General features: G+C 45.1%; 1 protein-coding gene across 1 annotated transcript in view; it reads left to right on the plus strand.

Annotated features, from left to right (window-relative positions):
* CCDC3 (coiled-coil domain containing 3) overlaps nucleotides 1-14,401 on the plus strand; it is a 39,307-nt gene extending 24,906 nt beyond the window's left edge. Inside the window, exon 3 of the mRNA XM_068670024.1 lies at nucleotides 11,944-14,401. Within this exon, the coding sequence (XP_068526125.1) occupies nucleotides 11,944-12,219 (276 nt within the window). The 3' untranslated portion in view covers nucleotides 12,220-14,401. The remainder of the gene's footprint in view (nucleotides 1-11,943) is intronic.
* Nucleotides 14,402-19,002: the final 4,601 nt, after the last annotated feature.

Genomic DNA, 19,002 nt, shown 5'->3' on the forward strand with positions numbered 1-19,002 from the left:
TTCCACATGAAAATAAAGTATCTGACCACAGATCCCAGCTCCCCAGTTGCTTCCATCCTTGTACCATCCAAACTCTGAATATAGACCTTTCTGGTTTTGGATATATCAGCTCAGAAAGCTCTGAAAATGGCAGATTTCCTGTTATCCCCATTCTGGATAGGGAGAACTGAAGTTCGGAGAAACTAGCTCTCATTGGGACTGCTTTTCTCCTAACTGATTATTGCTTTTTCTGTAATAGAGACATCCAGTTCCTTTCCTCTGAACAGAACACTCATTTTATCTGCCCACTTTGATTAGGTGTGAAGTGTGCGTGTTGCTTAATGAGAACAAGCTGTTCAGATAACGCAACTCGCAAGAATTGCAATTTTGTTCTTCCAAAATTACTGTTGCCAAAAGACAACAAAAGCGTGCTAGTTAAGAGAATAGACTGGAGGTCTGGGTAGTTCTGGGTTTCTCACAGTGTTTTTTTTGTTGTTGTTGGTTTTTTTTATGGCCTTGAGGTTATAAAAAATGGGGTTGTATGGATGGTGCCTGGTGTTACTGAGGTTGCTGCTGCTGGATGGATGGGGGGCAATTCCCACCATCTGCCCTCGGGGGCTGTCCAGGTCCTGGCTCTTGCTATTGCTAAAAGGATGCGATACAAAACTGGTGAAGTACGGATAACTTCCACTTCAGAGAAATATAAGAAAAGCAAAATAAATATCCACAGTATTTTCAAACAGTTACAGAAAATTAAGCTCATAATCAGGTCTAAAGCCCTCATATGCACACTCATACCCAAATGGTAACACAGACTACAGGGACACATTTGGTACCTGACCCTAAGTACTGGGCAAGTATAAAGACATATTTTACAGGTAAGTGATCATGACAGCAGGATCTTACGAGATTTTTCAGATCACAGGGCAATTTTTCACAAAAGAGCCAAGGAAACCAGTGCGTGACTGTATCTCAGCGATGTCACCATGTACTCCCTGTGCAGCACTGCGGCACTTGCTATGTAATTATCTCACCCCGACACAATTATTAACTCAGGATTAAACAGTTGAGAGCCACCATCATTACATTAACCAGCAGTTGAGTGTGCGTTCAGTAATTTAGGTGCTAGCACAGCAGAGTTCACCGCAGGGCATCCACCAGCCTGGGGACACGTTGTCCGGTGCTGACTGTCACTTGGGCAGCTGCCATCCTCCTCCTCACCTCCTGAAATCAGGCTGAGAAGAGGGCTGCACACTTGTGTGCACTGCGAGACCTGACTCGCCCTCACCTGGAGACCTTATTTTCCACAGGCATTGAATCCAGCCCTGTGTGAAAAGCTTTTCCCTGTAGAAGGCAGTAGGTTGCCCAGGAGCTCATAGGGGTTTATCAAGTTTCCAAAATTTCTAGGGAGGATTCACATACTGGTGTAGGAGCATGATCCTATCCTAGGGATCGTCCTGGAGCGAAGTAGCAGTCTTTGACTCCTATGGAAAATGGCAATTAATGCTCCAAATGCTTAGGGCCATTCAAAACCAGGCAAGCAAGAGGGTGACCCCCTAAACACCACATCTCTGCACCTTCCAGACTGGTCCTTTACCAAACTCTGCCATGCTCAGAGCAGCCTGTTGCTCATTTATCACATCCAGGGTGGTCTGGGGTCGCTCAGGATTTACAGCCCACGCAGCGGACAGAGCTGTGGACAGGCTGCTCCAAGCTGCCCGGTGGGACAGGAATATCTGTGAGCAGCAGCGAGGTCCCAATAGCCAGATGTTAGTGCTCCGAGTTTGTTATTCGGAGCTGCTGATTACTGTCCAAGGCATTTTGCCTCCTCAGCTTCTCTCTCAGCAGGCTGACGTTAGCCAGAGAGTGCCTGCAGATCGCAGATATTTGTTTTTCCGTGCCTTTTTCTTTGCTTCCCCCAACCTCACCTCTCTGGGAGCCTGTGGCTTTTCTGCACTTGGGTTAGCGTTGAGCCTGGTCTTCTGCTGTGTATATACATCTCCTCATCACCTGTTCCATCACCAACAGCTCCTTTCTGAGGTCTCCTGGTTGCTCTAGGCTGGTGGAGCAGCTCAGGAACCAGCACCCAGCTTTGTCCCCAGCCTGGAAGAAGAGCAAAAAAACCTTTCAGACAGCTCCATAGGGTCCTGGGGAAGGGACTTCACTGGTGAAGGGGCAGGACAGCTTGCTCCACTCTCTCCAGATGCAGATGTCTTTTGTCAAGCCCCTGGGCTTTGTTTGTCTAGACTGATTTCAGTCATTGCTGCTATTTCCCTCGAGGTTTCACAGATCTCTTATTGCTTACAGGAAAGGGCTTGGGTAGAGCCTCTGCTGCTCCTGCCTCCTCCAGCTGTGTGCAGCAGCAGGAATTGAGTTGTTTCCATGCTGTATCCAGTGCCTGCTTCCCTGCTCTAAATTAGATTCTCTGATTCCTCCTCTAGAGGATTTTCTTTCTCTCCAGTGACTGTCAAACAAACCCATAACACCAATGTTTCCTGCTCGGGATCTAGGTTAGATTAAGCAGGGTGGTGCAAAGACTCTCCTAAGGGATGCACCAAGCACAGCTGACTGCAGGTCTCAGTATGCCCTCTTCAATCCCCCTGCTTTCCTGCACCCAAGTGGATCTGATAAATGAAATAAAAAGGCTCTGTCAATTCCTCTGGATGCTCAGGAGAGATGAGGACACCTCAGCTTTCCGGCAGCACCAGAGGACAGCAGGTTGCACCGGGGCACCTGCCTTTGCTCTTCAAAACCCAGAAGTTTTCCTGCAGCAGCGGGGTTCCCAGCCAAGCCTACAGCCAAGGAAATCCTATCTGTTTGTAAAGGCAGCTGAGCAGCAGCAGCTTATGTGAAGTATGAAGCCAAAATGTCCAGAGCAGAGGGATTTATAGGGGAACACGACTTTTATAGACGTTGTGTTAACTTCAAACATTTGCCTTTCTCAGCACGGGTTTTCCTTCTGTGCATAAAACTTCCCCAAGGTCTGATATATGCGATGGGGAGGAGACGTGGGCTCCACTTCCAGCAAATGTCCCCGTCTCTGTGCTTTTGTGCGAGATGACATTTAACGCAATGAGCTCACGCTTTGACCCCTGCTGGGATTTGCTCTGCTTCTCTCTTTCTCCAGCTGGACCCAGAAGTGACAGAGGAACAAAGGTTTATATATATGCACTGCCTGGGAGCAGCCAGCCCTGGGCTGGATGGGGGGAGCAGAGGAGTTGGGGCTGCGAGGTCTCTTAATGGTGCTTTAACTTCTTGGCACGGAGGGTGCAGGCACCCAGCTTCTGTGCTCTGAACCTGCTGCAGGGGACCTGTTGCTCTGGCATCACCTTACCCACAGGAGGTTTTGAAGTATTTGAACCCTCAGTCGATGTTTTTTCCCTGTTTCCTGCCCCCATCTCTTCCCACCTCTTGTGAAATACTTTATCCTCTGGCTCTTTTGGGGGGCTGTGCTGTGGCTATATTCCTGTGCTTATCCTTCCTGTGCTGTGTGAGTGTAAAAAAATGATACAACAACTTTCCTGTGTGCAACAAACGACCATTTAAACACCATATTAGGACTGTGGATGGGGAATTGGGGATTTGAAAAGGTCAGGGCCCGGTGTGGCCACTGACCGCCTCTCCCCTGGGTGCGTGTGGCATCACTGGGCCCTCGTAAGCATTTGCCACAGCTACCAAGTGCTACCTGCAGCTCATGCACAGCTGATAAGTCTTGGTTCAGCTGCTCTGATCCTGCCACCACCCATGGCTCCAACCTATTTTGTACTCCTAAGAGCCATGGTTAATCTAAGCCTGAGCTTACAGCCATCCAGACAGCACCTACCACACCAGAGCATCGGTCACCTCTGCCAGGGCCTCCAGGGAAATTCTCCAGGCTGTAACACATTACAGTGACATGCACCATGCTCAAATATCCCAAATCAGTTATAACCCTGGTCTAAATGAATATTATTCTTAATTAAATGACTATTGGTGAAAATACATATGTTTCCTCACCAGCTGATGCTGGTTCTCATCTCCATCTACGTCTGGGGATGATATATTTGAATATATTGCACTTCTTTCACTGTTACCCTGTCACATAAGGGTGCATATTTAACAGGACCATTAAATGAACTTTCTAGGAACAACTTTAACATGAGGCAGAGGCCAGCTCATTCAGAAATCAACACTGACATCTCAATAAATAGGAGCAATGCATAAGATGCTGTGCTGCACTGATGAGCCATGTCTCCTGTCCCTGGGTTCCCATCAGCAAGAGGGAAGGACACAACATATTTTGTGCCTGGATCTCGCTTGTTGTATCCCTTCATTGATATTTAATTAATTCATTGTGTGTGGAGGGGGAATAGTGACCTAATCCTATTGAAATACAAGCCAAGGAAAACAAGGTTAGCTGGAGACACGGTCATACAGCAACTTTCAATTTGAGAACAATACGCTTGGGGAAAGGTATGTTGGCAAAGTAGTTTTAGGCATATCAGATGTAATTAGCCTTATTGTGATACTAATAATACTGCATGGGGAAAAGCTGAGTTGGAAATTAAAGTGGATTGTGAGTTTTGGAAAGTTTGGTAGCTGTGGAAATGGAAAGTTTCTGTATGAGTTATAGAAAAAAAGTCTCACAGAGATTTTTGAAGCCCAGCTGAAACTGCAGCCTGAGCTCTGAGACAAAAATGATTACAAAAAAAAGAAAAAAAAAAGAAAAAAAAAAAAGAAAAAAAACCCAACTAGCAAAAGCAGCAACTCAATTGCTTTCAGAATTTAGGCAGAGCTAAATGCAAAAATCCACGAAGCAGCAAGGCTTGTGAGACACACTTACAAACCCCTTCATTCTCAACACCTAAATTGCTTCCAGCAACAGAGAAAAGACATCGTTTTCCTTATTCAAAATATGCATTATTTTTCACTTTAAATAGTTTTCCTTAAGCTCAGCAAGGTTGAGCTGGGTAGTGCACTTAAAATTTTGGTGTCATTTACTTTTAAGCAACTGGCTTAATCAATAGCTGCACCGTGTTCCCCAGGAACTGGGCGGGTGCATTGGGAATATCTACCACCTGGAACAGCACTCAGAACCAGAACAGATGCTGATTGCAGGATATAAATTGCAAATGCAATTCCTTGTAAGTGGAGGAATTCACAGAGGGATGATGTAGGTCTCAGCAAAGAGGCTGACAGGGTGGCACCACCTCTCCCTGGGGCTAAACTCCTGGGAGGGCTTCAAGACCCACAGCCCTGCCCTATCTCAGACACCCAACCATCACCCAGCCTTGAGCCAGGAGCGATATCAAAAGCTGTGAAGCTCCTGGAAATGCAGAAAGCACAAGGTATGGGGCTGGTGGGGCTGAACACCAAGCGCTGAGCCCAACGCTCATGTGCTCAGCCTTTGCTTCTGCAGCTCCAGCGGAGCGAGGAGGAGGACGAAGGCTGCTCCTGTTAAACCGCTTAGACACAAGGCTTTGCTGCTCCCCTCCCTCACCGCTGCATTCCTGTGGCATCTCGGGCGAATCGCTGGGAGGAATGCTTTGAAAGGAAACAAGGCGAGCGCAGAGCCCCTGGAAAAAGCAGCCGGCTGGCTCCTGGTGTGCATCCCTCGCCCACGCTGCACTGCCTGCGTGGTCAGTGAGGAGAGGGAAGGGGCTTGGAGATGCCCCAGGGTGAGGGCCTGCCCTCTCGATTTATTTTTCTCTTTCTGGAGACCTTCTGTCTCCTGGTTCCTGTGCAGGGAATTTAGGGATTTACTGTCAGGACTGACTTATCTGCTCACTTGGCACAAGCTAAATGCCTGTGGTAGGCAGCCTGGTTCATACGCACCTTTTTTTTTTCTTTTTTTTTCCTTTCCTGACTTCTTGGTTAGTGGGGTTTCTCTCCTCTTTAAAGATTGCCTTTTTTCCTTTGCAAAAATAGGGAATGGGCTGGTTGGTCCCTTTCTGGGTGCTGGTAATGATCAGAGCACTTATCATGGAGTAGCATTTCCACCACCATGCCCAACACATGGGATGGGGTCAGATTGTCACCTGCTATCCTTGCTTCTTCCCCCTTAGCAGCATCTCAGGCTTCAGGGCTCAAAGTCTCCAGGGAAAGAAGAGCCTCAGGCCACGATCTGTCTGTGGTTTGGGGGCCAGAGACCTTTATCCATGTACCTTCAGCACTGAAGTCTTTTCACCAGCCCTCAAGTGTCTCCTAATCCCACCGTGTCCTCCAAAACCACCCTTAATCTGGGAGCAGGGATGCGAGGGCTCCAAGTTTGAAAGCAAAGGGCAGGGTTTTATGATGAATGCTTGCTGTGCCCACTGCAGACAAGGAGCCACCAGAAATTTAGACACCTTGCCAGAGAGGAAGGTCTGCTTTTTCAAAATACTTCATCACGGGGAAGTATCTTCTTTAAACAAATCTGTTGTTCAGCTTAAAAAAAGAGATCAGAAGAAAAAGATTAAGTTGTGGGTGTTTTTCCTTTTGAGAAGCACTCTTCCCTGGAAGTGAACCATCCTCTGTGCTGAGCCAGTGTCTTGGTGGAGCTGCTGGCACTCAGGCCCTTATGTCACAGCTTGTAAACATCACTCCTATTTTCCAGGGAGATGGGCTGCTGTCATCTGCTCAGGGGAATGTCAGGGCCAAGAGTCCTGCCAAGGCATAGGCCAAGAGCTGCCCTCGCAGGCCCTTGAACGATTCTTCAGGTGGCTTTCCACCAAGCAGCATTTTGATGCAGATCAGAACTAACAGGGTTGTTTTTAAAACCTCCCAGTTGACCATAGACATGGATTTGAGTCCATTTCCAGGGCAAAATTTTCCAAACTCCAAGAAAACTACACTTATGCTGCCACTGCAGCCTCCCTGGGGTAGCTAGTGGTGCCAGCTGCCATGCTGTGGGCCTCGGGGTGGGATCCACCTCAGCCTGAGCAACTTATCTAGGCACTTAGAGTTTTAAAGTGAAAATCTGCCTTCACTGGGCAGTGGAATGAGGAAGAAAGGCACCGTCTGCAGTGCCAGGACACCTCATGGTGGATGTAGCCTGGCAGAGGCTCCCCATGGGCAGTGTTTCCTACCCCAGTGAAGTCCTTACCTCTAACAGTTTGGATTATGCCACAAGCCTTACACCTCCCTCAGCAAAAGCCGACCCTATTATTCTTGCAAGAACAACCACCACAATTTCCTTCTCTGTCCAGATCATATATATCTTGGTGGTTCATATGGAGTCCTATATGAACCCATATGGAAATCTCTACTCATTCCCGTTAATGCCAGTGATGCTGGATTTGGCCCCAGGACCCTAATTCAGTGTCTCTCAAAGGTGCAGTCTTGCAGCGAGCAGAGGTGGTTTAACCGAGCTCCATCCAGCACGATGGTTTAACAGTGCTGACAGGGGCTTTTCCACACTTCAGCAGGAGTGTTAGTCTTGGCTGAAAAGCCCCGGTAACTGGAGGTTAAGTGACTCCATCCCAAACCCCATACCCTCCACTGCCAGATCCCTCCTCATATCCCTCACCGCACTGTCCGTCTGCCTGTCCAGCATGCTCACTCCCACTTAGCCTGCCCAAAGGAGCTGGACAAAAGGAGAAAGTGATGCTCGGAGTCTGAAATCTGTCAATGGCAAGGCGGGGCTCAAGGAGGACTGCTCCAGCTAGAAGAGGCAAGGTTTGACTGCCTGAGCTGTGTAGCATCCATATCAGCTTCCCCTGAAGCATAGAGCCCTTCTTGCTGAGCACACAGAAGGCTTTGGGGAAATAAATCCTGGTGGAGTTAAAGATAAATAAAGAGCTGTGTTTGGCTTCCCAGCTCTTCTTGAGAGAGTGCATGAATTATTGCTGTGCTGAGACAAAGAGAGATGGAGGAACATGCTTCGTGCTGCATGAGGTTCCAGTTTAAGATGTTTTATATAACTTTAACAGTGGTAAAGTGCAGAGCAGTGAGACAACGTGCAGCAACTTCAGAGAGCTTTTACCTTTTCTGTGGGGCAGATTTACAGCAGGGAAAGGGGAGAGGAGAGTGGTGTGGGGATGTGATGAGCAGACTGGGGTGCAGCACGGAGGAGGCTCAGCAGCAGAGCAGAAGCTGTGCTTGCCAACCCACTGCACTTGGGCTGCATTTCCAGAGGGACTTGTCTCTTGTTTCTTCCACTGGACACTCCCAACAGGTTGTGCTGGGGCCGTGCTGGATGTGGGATGCTGAGGGAGCATCCCATGGTAGCACAAGCACAGCTGGACACTGCTTCGGTCAACAGTGTGGGTCTGGAAGAAGATTTAAGGACAAGAAATCAACATGGCCTATGCCCAGTTCTTCTAAAAACATCATGTCCATGCAGAGGAGATCAGGTCTGACTGTCATGTTTTAAAGACATTCCCACTACTATCTTAGCTGATGACACCCTGTGTCCAAACATTCTGGTTGATGTGAAAGATAGTTTAGGAGACCTGACCTGAAAGACATTTAGTTAATGGGGTGCCAGTGCTGTCCGTAGGGAGCATGCATTAGAAGCTATCAAGAACCTAACTTTTCTCCCTTTGGTAAATGAAAGATTTGGTGGTTACTGCCTGATTTTGAAACTTACTTCAACCAGATGGACAAGGGTGGAAGAACACCCCCTCTACACCCCTGTCCATGGAGGGTTTCCTGTCCACTGTCCCGTTCTGATGAAGCTTATAGAAGGCAGATGTGTGTGTCTGACAGAAATTTATACATATGGCAATTCAGGGCGTTTGGTAAAGGGCTCACATGCCTGTAATGTGACACTCAGAAAAGCAGTTTGATGTAACACAGTGCTGATGTGTTTGGCAGATGGACAGAATGTGTAAATCATCTAGATGTGGTGAGACTTCAGTCTGGGTGTATTTGTGACAGGATGTTTCAGACAAATACTGAAATATATGTAATTTGTGGTGTCACAGCTGTAGGCTGTCTGGGCTAAATCCTAAGGACATGTATGGTTCTTTTTGTGCTACCTTTCTTGTTACATCTTCTACCACTGTTCTGGATTTGTTTAAACACTGTTGAGCATGGCTTGGTAACACAACTGTGGAACAAGCAGACATGCAATCAGAAATGTTCAGGATGAACAAATCTTGCATAGGTCGCTAGATAACATAACTTGAGAAGGAAACCTCGAAAAATAATTCATAGATTTGTCTGAAGAATCACGTCCTGGTCATTTACTCAGTTTCCCAGGTCTGTGGTCATGTATGCCATGCTAAGTGCAGCATTTCTGACCTGTTGCTTAACTGTCTGTCTGCTGCTGATACCTTTTGGGAACAAGAGTCATCAGCTGTCCATTAATTGCCAGATCCGTTCTTCCCTTCAGGGGCACCAGGTGGAACTGGCTCCTCTCAGCATCTTCTCACTGTGCCACCGGGCTGCCTGCACTCCTGCCCAGCTCAGGCAGGCCAGGGGATGCTTGGTGTCATCCCTCTTTGCCTGGAAGGAGGGAACTGTGTGCCAGCTTGGAGATCTATGTTGAAGCACATCTGCTAAAGGCAAGGGGAGTGACAGCCGCAGACTGGAAAAACAAACAAAAAAACCCCACTCCTCTGTAGTTTTTTGCAATGCTTTTGGTCTAAAGCTTGATCTTGCTGGTAATTGGTGCAAACTATGCACATTTATGGTTTCAAGAGACCAGAGAAAATAGGGTGTGAAATTCCTGCCTGTAGATATGCTTCATAGGAAGGACTGCGCAACACGGGGATATCTCAGCTGGCTGCAAGCGACAAGTATCCGAGTAGCAGCATGGACCAAGGGCTGGTTAACTCCTCACTTATTTATTCCTAGTGAACCATACAGGCTGTACTGAGCTCCATGCTGCCACAGTTGCACAGCTCTCAGCACCAGATCTAATCACTTAAAAATAACTTGGGTGCATCCATCTGAGCCACAGCTCCAGCAGTAACAGCAGGGGTAGGACAGCACTCACATTTGTACATGATACTTACTGCAGAGCTCTGTGAAAAACACCATTTGTAACCAGCTGGTGAGAATGCAAGGACCCCACTTTGTTATTTTTCCACATGTAGAAAGAGCAAAGGAGTTCATTTTTCAGCTAGTAGTCCTGCGATTGCAGGACTGGGCTCTTTCTATCATTTTCCCATTGGTAAGCAAAGGTGTGTGTGTCCAACAGAATCATATATTTGTGTTGTTCCAGTGATCTCTTTGGATATCTCCAGGTGATTTAAGCTCTAAACTATTGGCTTCAGGCTGGAAAGTCAAGATCTGGAAGAGGAATGGCATAAGGAAATGAGCTGGCTAGCTTTCTGATGATACCCGAGAAGTTTCTGAGTGGCTCAGTACACCTGTACTACCTCTGTTGACAGAGGACCAACCTCAAAGATTTGGGAGCACCTCTGGGTGAGGCTACTGCAATCCCTGATGTCAGCCATCACAAGTTGCCAATGCCCCCCACAGCCAGCCCAGGTAGATGAGATATGGTTGAGTTCATATCACGGCACACTTGAGGTGCATGAATTCTCTGTTACTCTGTGTTGGACTCTGTAATACGCCATGCCTATCAGTGCAGCAATGAAAAACACCAGAAATCCCTCAGGATGTGGAGTTTCTACCTTCTGTCTTCCCAACAAACATCTTTTCCTAACAGTGCTCTCCCGTGTAGGGACTTAAATTCAAGAATTGGTCTGCTTAAAGCTTTGCAAGGGTTTGGCAAACACAGAAGCCAAGGGGTGCTGGCTGCTTTCAAATAGCTCTTGGAATGAGCTGTGATCAAAATCAATTTCTCTCCTCTGTCATGCAATTTCTGGCCTTCATCTCTCAGTCTCAACTCCCCGTTTTCCTAGCAGGCATTTATAAAAGATCCCCGGTGAGAGGGCAACCAGGGTAAGCATTTCCCTCTTAGTAAAGCCTTGTGGTGCTGTTGCACAAGATACAAGAGCTTATGGCTACTGGAAGCAGTTGCTGTGTTGACCAGCCATGGCTTTTGGCTGCTGGGGGTTTCCAAAGCAAACGAAGCATTACTCATCAAAGCGGGCTCCCTCCCCAACTTTTAGTTGAAAGTACTACAAAAGAAGATGGAAAGAAACATGTAATCCTTCATCATCACAGTGAGGATTTGCTTGTTTGTTTAGATTTCCTGACTGTTCCAAATGTTCTGCCAGAGAAAGCTCATCTAGGCTCCAGGAGTGCTTGAAAGACACACTAAAAATCTAGATGTATATAGGAGACAACTTCAGCAGAAGACACTGCCTTTCCCCATAGCACATCAGTGTGACAATCAGATGAAAATCCCACATGCACAATGAAATATCTCAGGATGCTTTTTTGTAGGAAAAAAATAAAATGAAGAGGGCACGTCAGCCTGAGCAGAAATAGGTTTCATGATCACTGCTCTAGATCAGAGAATTTTTGGTGGGGCTGTCCTTGATCTCAGGCACCTCCACTTTGTTAAAGTTACGGGATCTTGAATGCTCCTGGGAAGTGCTAGGATTCTATGTTTTAAGGTTTCATCTGAAAGAAGCCCAAGTAATGAGCTATTCAAGGCAGCTCCATGCTTGAAAATGTAAAAAAAAAAGGTAAAAGGTGTTTTGCAGGTTTTGACTTTATTTTGTATGTTGAGATAAAGAACACAGGGCAGGCTCATGTCAAAATCTGGAGTTTCTGAAGTGCTTCTGAGCTGAATCTAGTCTTGAGTTTTACAATTGTGGCAACACCTTGGATTGAACTCCAGTTTCAGACCATGAATAGGGCAGCCTTCCTTCTTAAATTCAAGTTAGCCTCAATGAGCTCAACATGTCTCTCAAAGTAGCTCACACAAGTCATTGTGAACTATTAGTGTCATCAAAAGCTACAATTTGGGGTATTATCTGAATACAGAGGAGAAAGAGAGGCTTTTACTAGAAAGATGCAAAAAAGTAGAATTTCAAAAAAGTTGTTCTATGTTTGAAGAGCTGTGAGGTCTTTCTATGAACACCTGAGTTAACTTTTACTTTAATAACCGTTTTGTTTCTATTTCATTTCTGATGTCCCCAGCTCATGTGCTCCTCGGTGCAGAAAGCCCTGTTTGAGGAGGAGGACAGAGTGAAGAAGCTGCAGCAGAAGGTGGCGACGCTGGAGAAGCGCAACAAACAGCTGCGAGATCGGGTGAAAAAAGTCAAGAGGTCTCTCCGGCAAGCTAGGAAAAACACCAGGCACATGGAGCAGATGAACCGAAAGCTCAGTGAGAAACTCTCCTCTGCAGGTGGTCAAATCCCCTATATTAACTCTTTGAAGCAGGAGAACTCCCATGCTACCTACCTTAAAGTATAATGCAAGGGTAAGTGCTCAGGCCAAAGATGATGACAAACTTTGCCTGCATTAGATCAGGATCTGGCCCTCACACCTTGTCTACACTGTGCTTCAAACCTTGCATGGAAAATGAATCTGAACTTGCTCTAGGCATGGTGCTAGGAATTAATCAGGAATGGAAATTGGATTTATCTGGGTGTTGGGGGAACAGCCCCAACCCAAGTCCATGGTGTCCTGGGTGGATGTAGGGCCAGACTGTAGTCTAAAGTACACGGTGCTTCTTGGTCCTCATTCATCTGCCTCTGTCACCAGTTTTAGGTTGCCTGTGGTGGGATGGGTGTGAAGGAAGTGCCTGTTCTGACCCATGGGCCATTGCAGGCACAGGAGCTCTTCTAGGAAGGACCTGATGCCCTCTTACCTGCTCCACATGGACTGGGCCAGCAAGGCCGAGTGAATATATGGAGATGGGTGCTGTAGGAAGGATGCAGGCATAAATGCTCTTTGCTCCATCATGACCCCAAGCTTCCCCCTTCCCTTAAGCTTGAATAAAGTCTATATTTCTGTGTCCGAGCAAAGGCTATGTCCAGGATGCATAGTCAGTTTGGGCCCCTATTCAAAATGAAATGCAGAAGTGCTCAACTTTGCCTTAAGACTGTTTCTAAATATCCCTAAATACTCTAAACAAAATTTCTAATATTTTTCATTTAACCGGGAAGTGCCTTAAAAGTCACAATAACTCCCTCAGATGCCTTCTGTGTTGCCCAGCCAAAGGGGTTGGAACCCACCTCATTTTGTGTCTGAGCCTAAGGCCTAATCCTGCTCCTAAAATCAGGAGTAGACTTAGCCTGACTATTACAGGCCCAGCAGACAATTTCAGATCCTGTTTTCAAGCAGGTTTCATTTACAGTGTGGACAAGGCTTCAAGTTTTGAAATCACTGTTTGAGGTATAATGGAGGTTGCTGGGCAGCCTTGTTTAGTTAGATTTAGATACTGTAGAGATCACAACAATATCAACAGGGCATTAAAAATTAAGGTAGTTTATATATGTATATATTTTAAAATCCTATAGAAAATATTTTTATTACACATTTGATATAGTCTAATTTCTTAAAATATGAAGTAAATCCCATTTCTTCATTATCTCATAAAAAAAAAAAAAAATCATCACGGTCTTTATTAGACACTTACATTAGACATTTACAAACTTCTGCTCAAGCAGCATAGGTTAAGGCATCAGTATCCATGGCTAACACATTTTTCAGCTGTGTTAATGTACCAGAGCACGTCTTTGGTCTTGGTAGTCAAACAACCTTTGTTCATAACAGGGCACCATCAGGAGAGGAAGGTGGAAGAGTAGTTTTTGTGTTCCTTCCCTTCACAAAATAGTTTTTCTTAACACAAGCATGAGCCCAAGTGTAGATATGCCTCATGCTTTTCGACAGGGACAGACAACCCATGCTCAGCACCAGGGAACATCAACAATTTGCCAGGGCTAAACCTGGTTTATACAAGCTGGACTGATCCAGCTGACAGAGGTGAAGTCCTCAGAAATAACACCGTGAAAACCACCGCTCTGCTCCTAACTCTCCGTGCTTTACCAGATTGCTGCATGGTCTCCATGCTGTGTCTCAGCATTTAAAAATAGAATATATTCAGGCTGCAGCCCTGCTGGACCACGCTTTAACTATCCCTGCGCTAGGAAAAGCCCGTATCAGCTTTCAACCATGAGCTTCAGTCCAAGCTGAGCTCAGAAGTTAAGCCTTGGGTTGGCTTCTAGGATGCTGCGGAGTTTAATTGCCTTCCAATTTTACTCCTTTTGGAAATAGAGCTTTCCCCCTCCCCTTTGAAATAATATTTGTATTTCTTAAGATTCTGACTCCTCCAAAAGCTCCACTGGTTTCAAAGGCTTCGCCTACCAAATCAGCACAATTTGAGTTGTTTTGTGCTGCAGTCAGCAATGCTATTTCCTGAGAACTACTACAGACCTAAGGCTTCCCTAGAAGCCATCAAGAAATTTTAACTCTGAAATGTAAATCCACAAGAAAATAACTAATTTTTTGTTTGTTTGTTGTTTGTTTCTGGTTTCTACACTGCTGTTTGAATAAATTGACTGTTTTTCCTGGTATAGGTATTAAAAGCTTGTGTTATTATTATTATTTTTATTTTTTATTTTGCTAATAAAAGCATTCCCTCTGTTATTCATTTATGTTTTATAAATGATTTATAAAGATGAGAAAGTATAACTAATATAGTTACAACTTTGCTATTCTTACAAATTTTCCAAACACAATGTTGGAAAATGCTCTTTTTTGGGGTGATATTTTTGTCTCTAGATGAAAAGATTGGAATTTTCATCCTATTTTTGCTCTTTCTCTAGCTTAAAAAAAAAAAAGTAAACCATTTTTTTTTTCTCCATGTCAGTCTCATGAGAGTTTTGTCACGTTGTTAAGACAATGAAAACAAAATGCCCAAATACAAAATCCAAACACTACCCAAAACGTCTCCCCTGGTACAAGACCAAGTAAGGGTGTGTCCCTGTGGGTTTTTCTCTTTCATTCCTCCTTGATTTTGGACCATTTCCAGAGATAAGGACTAGCAGTCAGATCAGATCACATTGTAGCTCTTTCAACACGTAATAGGGGATGCCAAGCCCAAATAAAAATGCTATTAGAGTGTTATCATTGACTGTCTTATGGGCAGGAAGCATGAATGTGAAGGGGAGTTTATGCATCTTAACCCAGTCTGGGAGTCATCGCACAGGGCCTGACACAGACATTGATTTTCAGACCCATTCTGCAGCTATTTCAATGACAAGCTAATCCAGAAATGAAAAAAAAAAAAAAAAAAAAAAAAGGCATAAATTCTTACTATTTCCCAAATTAATGCGAAGAGCATGGCTGGGTATGTTTCTGTCTAAAAGTATCCATGACAGAGACTGGTGAAAGCACAGAAAGTGCAGAGGGAGTTGGCAAGGGGTGGTATAGAAACCCAGAGAGCATGCTGGAAAAAAAGGAGGATGGGAGATGGGGAGGCAAGAGAGAGCAGAAGTTGCCCTCCAATGAGGAAACAATTGCTCAGAAACACCATCAAATGAGGCACCCCACACAAGAAGCTCAAAGATCCTTTATAAATTATTACCATTTGCTTTTGAGAACACATCAGGGGCTTGAAGGATACCAGAGTATCTGTAGGGCTGGTGCTAAAGTTTCCCAGAGCAGATGAAGCCAGAACTGGGGACAGAGAGGGGCGTTTTGGCTTCTGTCTTAACTGTGGAGGAATGTAGGGATGCTCTCATGGCTCAATCTTTTTTTTTTTCTTTTTTTTTTTTTTGTTTGTTTCTTTCTTGAAAGACCAGAAAGGTGACAAAAAGAAATTAAGGAGAAAAATGAATATTAACAAATTGTAAAGCCAGAGAGCAAATGAGTAGGAACAGTAATGAAGTGGAGAATTAGCTGAGTGATGCTGGGTGACTGATAACAAAAATAAATGAAATGCGATGTAAGTAATGTGAAAGGATATCCATGGGGGGGAAAAAGAAAAAAAAAAATTCACATGAATTGAGATGCTCTGAGCAGGCATCGGCCACTTAGTATAATTGGATAAAGTCAGTGATCAATTACCCCATCATCTGGAACAGTCTAGTATCATAAAGAGATCACTCCTTACCATTCAATGAAAACATTGACTCAGCATTCAATCAAAAAAGCAGGTAAAGTGGTAGAAATCATTAGGAAAGGGATAGAGATCATAATTAACCCTCTAAATATGAGGTATGCCCACATGTGGATTGCAGTGGGCAGTTATACCTCACCTCAAAAAAAAAAAAAAAAAAAGCATCTAATACGAAATACATAGTGAGAGACAACAAGAAAAATCCAAAATGTGGATTAGCTTCATATGGCAAGCAACTATATTTTCCAGGACCCCATACTGCAGAAGAGATGAACTGAGAGAGAAGAATGACTCAAGGCAACAGGAGAGAGAAAATCTTTGAGATTTTCCTCTTTTTACCATCACCTCCAACAAGGGTCTCTGTTGTGCTATTTCAGTTACTGGTTAAAATTTTCTAGGGGTTGTGCCTCATCAGAGCTGAAGGGGATACTTTTATTGCTGCTCTGGGCCCAAAAAGCACCTTATGTCCTTAGATATTACAATGGGAACAATAGGAAGAACTCTTCTGATTTTTTATTTATTTATTTTTTAATGGGGATGTTTATAGAACAGAGTGCACCAAAGAAGCTCTGTTATTTCCTCATAAAATCACAAGCATTATCCTGATTCAACAGCCGCACGTGGGTAGCTCAAGCAGAACCACGTAGTAGTAGAGGAGGATTTATGGAGACCAGACAACACTAGCAGCTTTCTCTGCTTCTCAACACCAAAACCATTGAGAAGAGAATGAATTCCATATGTTATCCTGTTTGGGTTTTAGCAGAAAAGGCTTTTGGAGCAGAAAAGCATATCAGCGATTCAGAGTTGCATCAGTAAATCCCACTTGCTATACACAAAATTTCTCACCAAGCTAGGTAATCTCTCATTAATGAGGCAAAGGAGCCTAAATTAATTTCTAAAAGGAGAGAAAATATATACAGGGAAAACTGGGGAGAGCAGATAAAACTGACAAGATATGTCATTTGTTCTTACAATAAATCTAAGTAATTGCAAGGAAATTTCATTTTCCTCCCCATTGAACCCCAATTATTTTCATTTAATCACAGACATATCGCTAGTTCCCTCCAAACCAGGCTGCTTTGCGTGTGAAATGTCATTTCCAACATGTGCTTGGGTTTAGGCATGTTCCTAATCCCCTAAAACAAACAGAGCAAGTGGGACAGCCTGTTCCAAAGTACGTGGTGGTGTGCTTGGAGGGTTTGTTGGCTCTGATCGCCTTGACTCTCAGGGGAACATGGCCAAGTCACCCCGGCAGTGATTTCCCTGGAGCTCACACTTCAGGAGGTAGGCAAAATATAGATGTAGCGGGGCAGGAGCAATGCCTCCTTTCCAAGGAACCACCTCTTAGTGGTCCAAGATTTGGTTGGTTTTCCATTCTATGGGCTTGGTGGCATCATGACACTGTTGGGGGTTTCTTCTTAGCAATTGCTTGCTGCAAAAAATCTTCTTTTTACTAAGATTTTCCACAAACAAGGAGCCATTTCTCAGAACAAGGTGGTGGTGGAAGTAATTGTTTTGCAATGTTAAAATACAACCAGAGAAGTGGTGTTTTCTTTGGCACACACCCATGCTTTGGAGTCACGATGAAATTTGGCATAAATCCTTATGACCCCCACCCCTCACCTCCATCCCCCAAACAAAAATCAGCAGGAGGCCTTTGAAATATTTCATTTTTGCAATGCTTGCATGCCCAGTCAAGCCTTTGCAGTGCTTCATGGCTAAAACTGCAATGAATGCCCTTATGGAGACTTCTTGAGCCTCTCTTGAGTCTTCATCCCAGACAGACAACTGAGATGCCAAAGTAGGCACCACAGGCAGACTCACAGAACCACTGAATATCCTGAGTTGGAAAGGACCCACAAGGATCATCAAGTCCAACTCCTGGCTCCACACAGGAGCACTCCAAAATCAAACCATATCTCTGAGAGTTTTGTCCAACCACTTCTTGAACTCCATCAGGCTTGGTGCTGTGACCACGTTCCTGGGGAGCCTGTTCCAGAATATCAAAACAGATACAGCATTTCAAAATCTGTCAAGATTCTGGGTCAAGAGAAGGAACTGGTTTGTATAAAACCCAAATCCACAGTTTGGCGTGGGTTTCTCAGCATGCCCCTGCAGGCTAGACACACTCTTTGGAGAGCGGAGAGGATTTTTGACACTTCTTTTCTTTTCCTATTCTGTTCTTGTTTACTCTAGCAGATAGGCCACAATCCAAACCCTAAATTTACAGAACTCCATCAAATCCTCTCTCTGATGTTTATAAGTATCAGCCCTGTCATTTTCTCTGCTCCCCTGCCCCATGCACATGTTGCTCAGGCTCCAAAGGAAATGTTTGCTTTCGCCAGGGCTTTGCTTAGCTGAGTCAGTGTGCTGGAGCCTGCGTGCTCAGGATTGTCCTCTCTGCCCGCAGCCTCCCTGGCAGCAGCTACAAGCAGGTCTTTAAAGAGCTGGATGCTCAAATTGCTCAAATTGCTCATATTAAAGAGTAAATCTGCTTCATGGGTATGAGAAAGGCACAGAAAGGGCAGGAAAATTGCATTTGAGGTATTTCATTAGCTTGCTGCAGAACAGCAAGAGATCTGGTGGGTTGTGTTGTGACTTAGCAGAGGAAGAGGGGAGCAGCAGCCCCATCAACAATTATTTGGGGTCATTGAACCTTCATGGCCCATTCCTTCAGCTCTTTCTCCCCCAGGAGGAAATAAGCCTGATGGACAGAGGTGCCCATCTGGGGCCTGGGGCTCTGGTGGCTTGGGAAGAGGACAGAGGGGAACATCACACAGAGCTGCACCAGGGGAGGCAGAAAGCACAGAGCACCAGGTTAACAATACTATTTCACTTCTTCTGCCCAGAGAAAAACCTCTGGGGCAAAAGGGACTTAATCTGCCATGCCAGTAGCACCCCAGCAGACTACAGAGGGGATGAGATGCCTGATCTCTGCATGCTCTCCGAGGACAAACACATGCCTGCATCGCAAAGGGGTGCTCGCTTGATCTGTTCCCATGCATTTCCATGGGAATGGGGCAGCTGTTTTAGTCTCTTCTTTTTCATATTACTTTTAAGATTATTTCTGAAATACCCTGCTAGCTGGAGACTTGGCCTCAGGAGATAAGGAGGAGGAAATGTCACAGACT

The sequence above is a fragment of the Anas acuta genome, chromosome 1, assembly GCF_963932015.1.
Source record: "Anas acuta chromosome 1, bAnaAcu1.1, whole genome shotgun sequence".
Classification (NCBI taxonomy): Eukaryota; Metazoa; Chordata; class Aves; order Anseriformes; family Anatidae; genus Anas; species Anas acuta.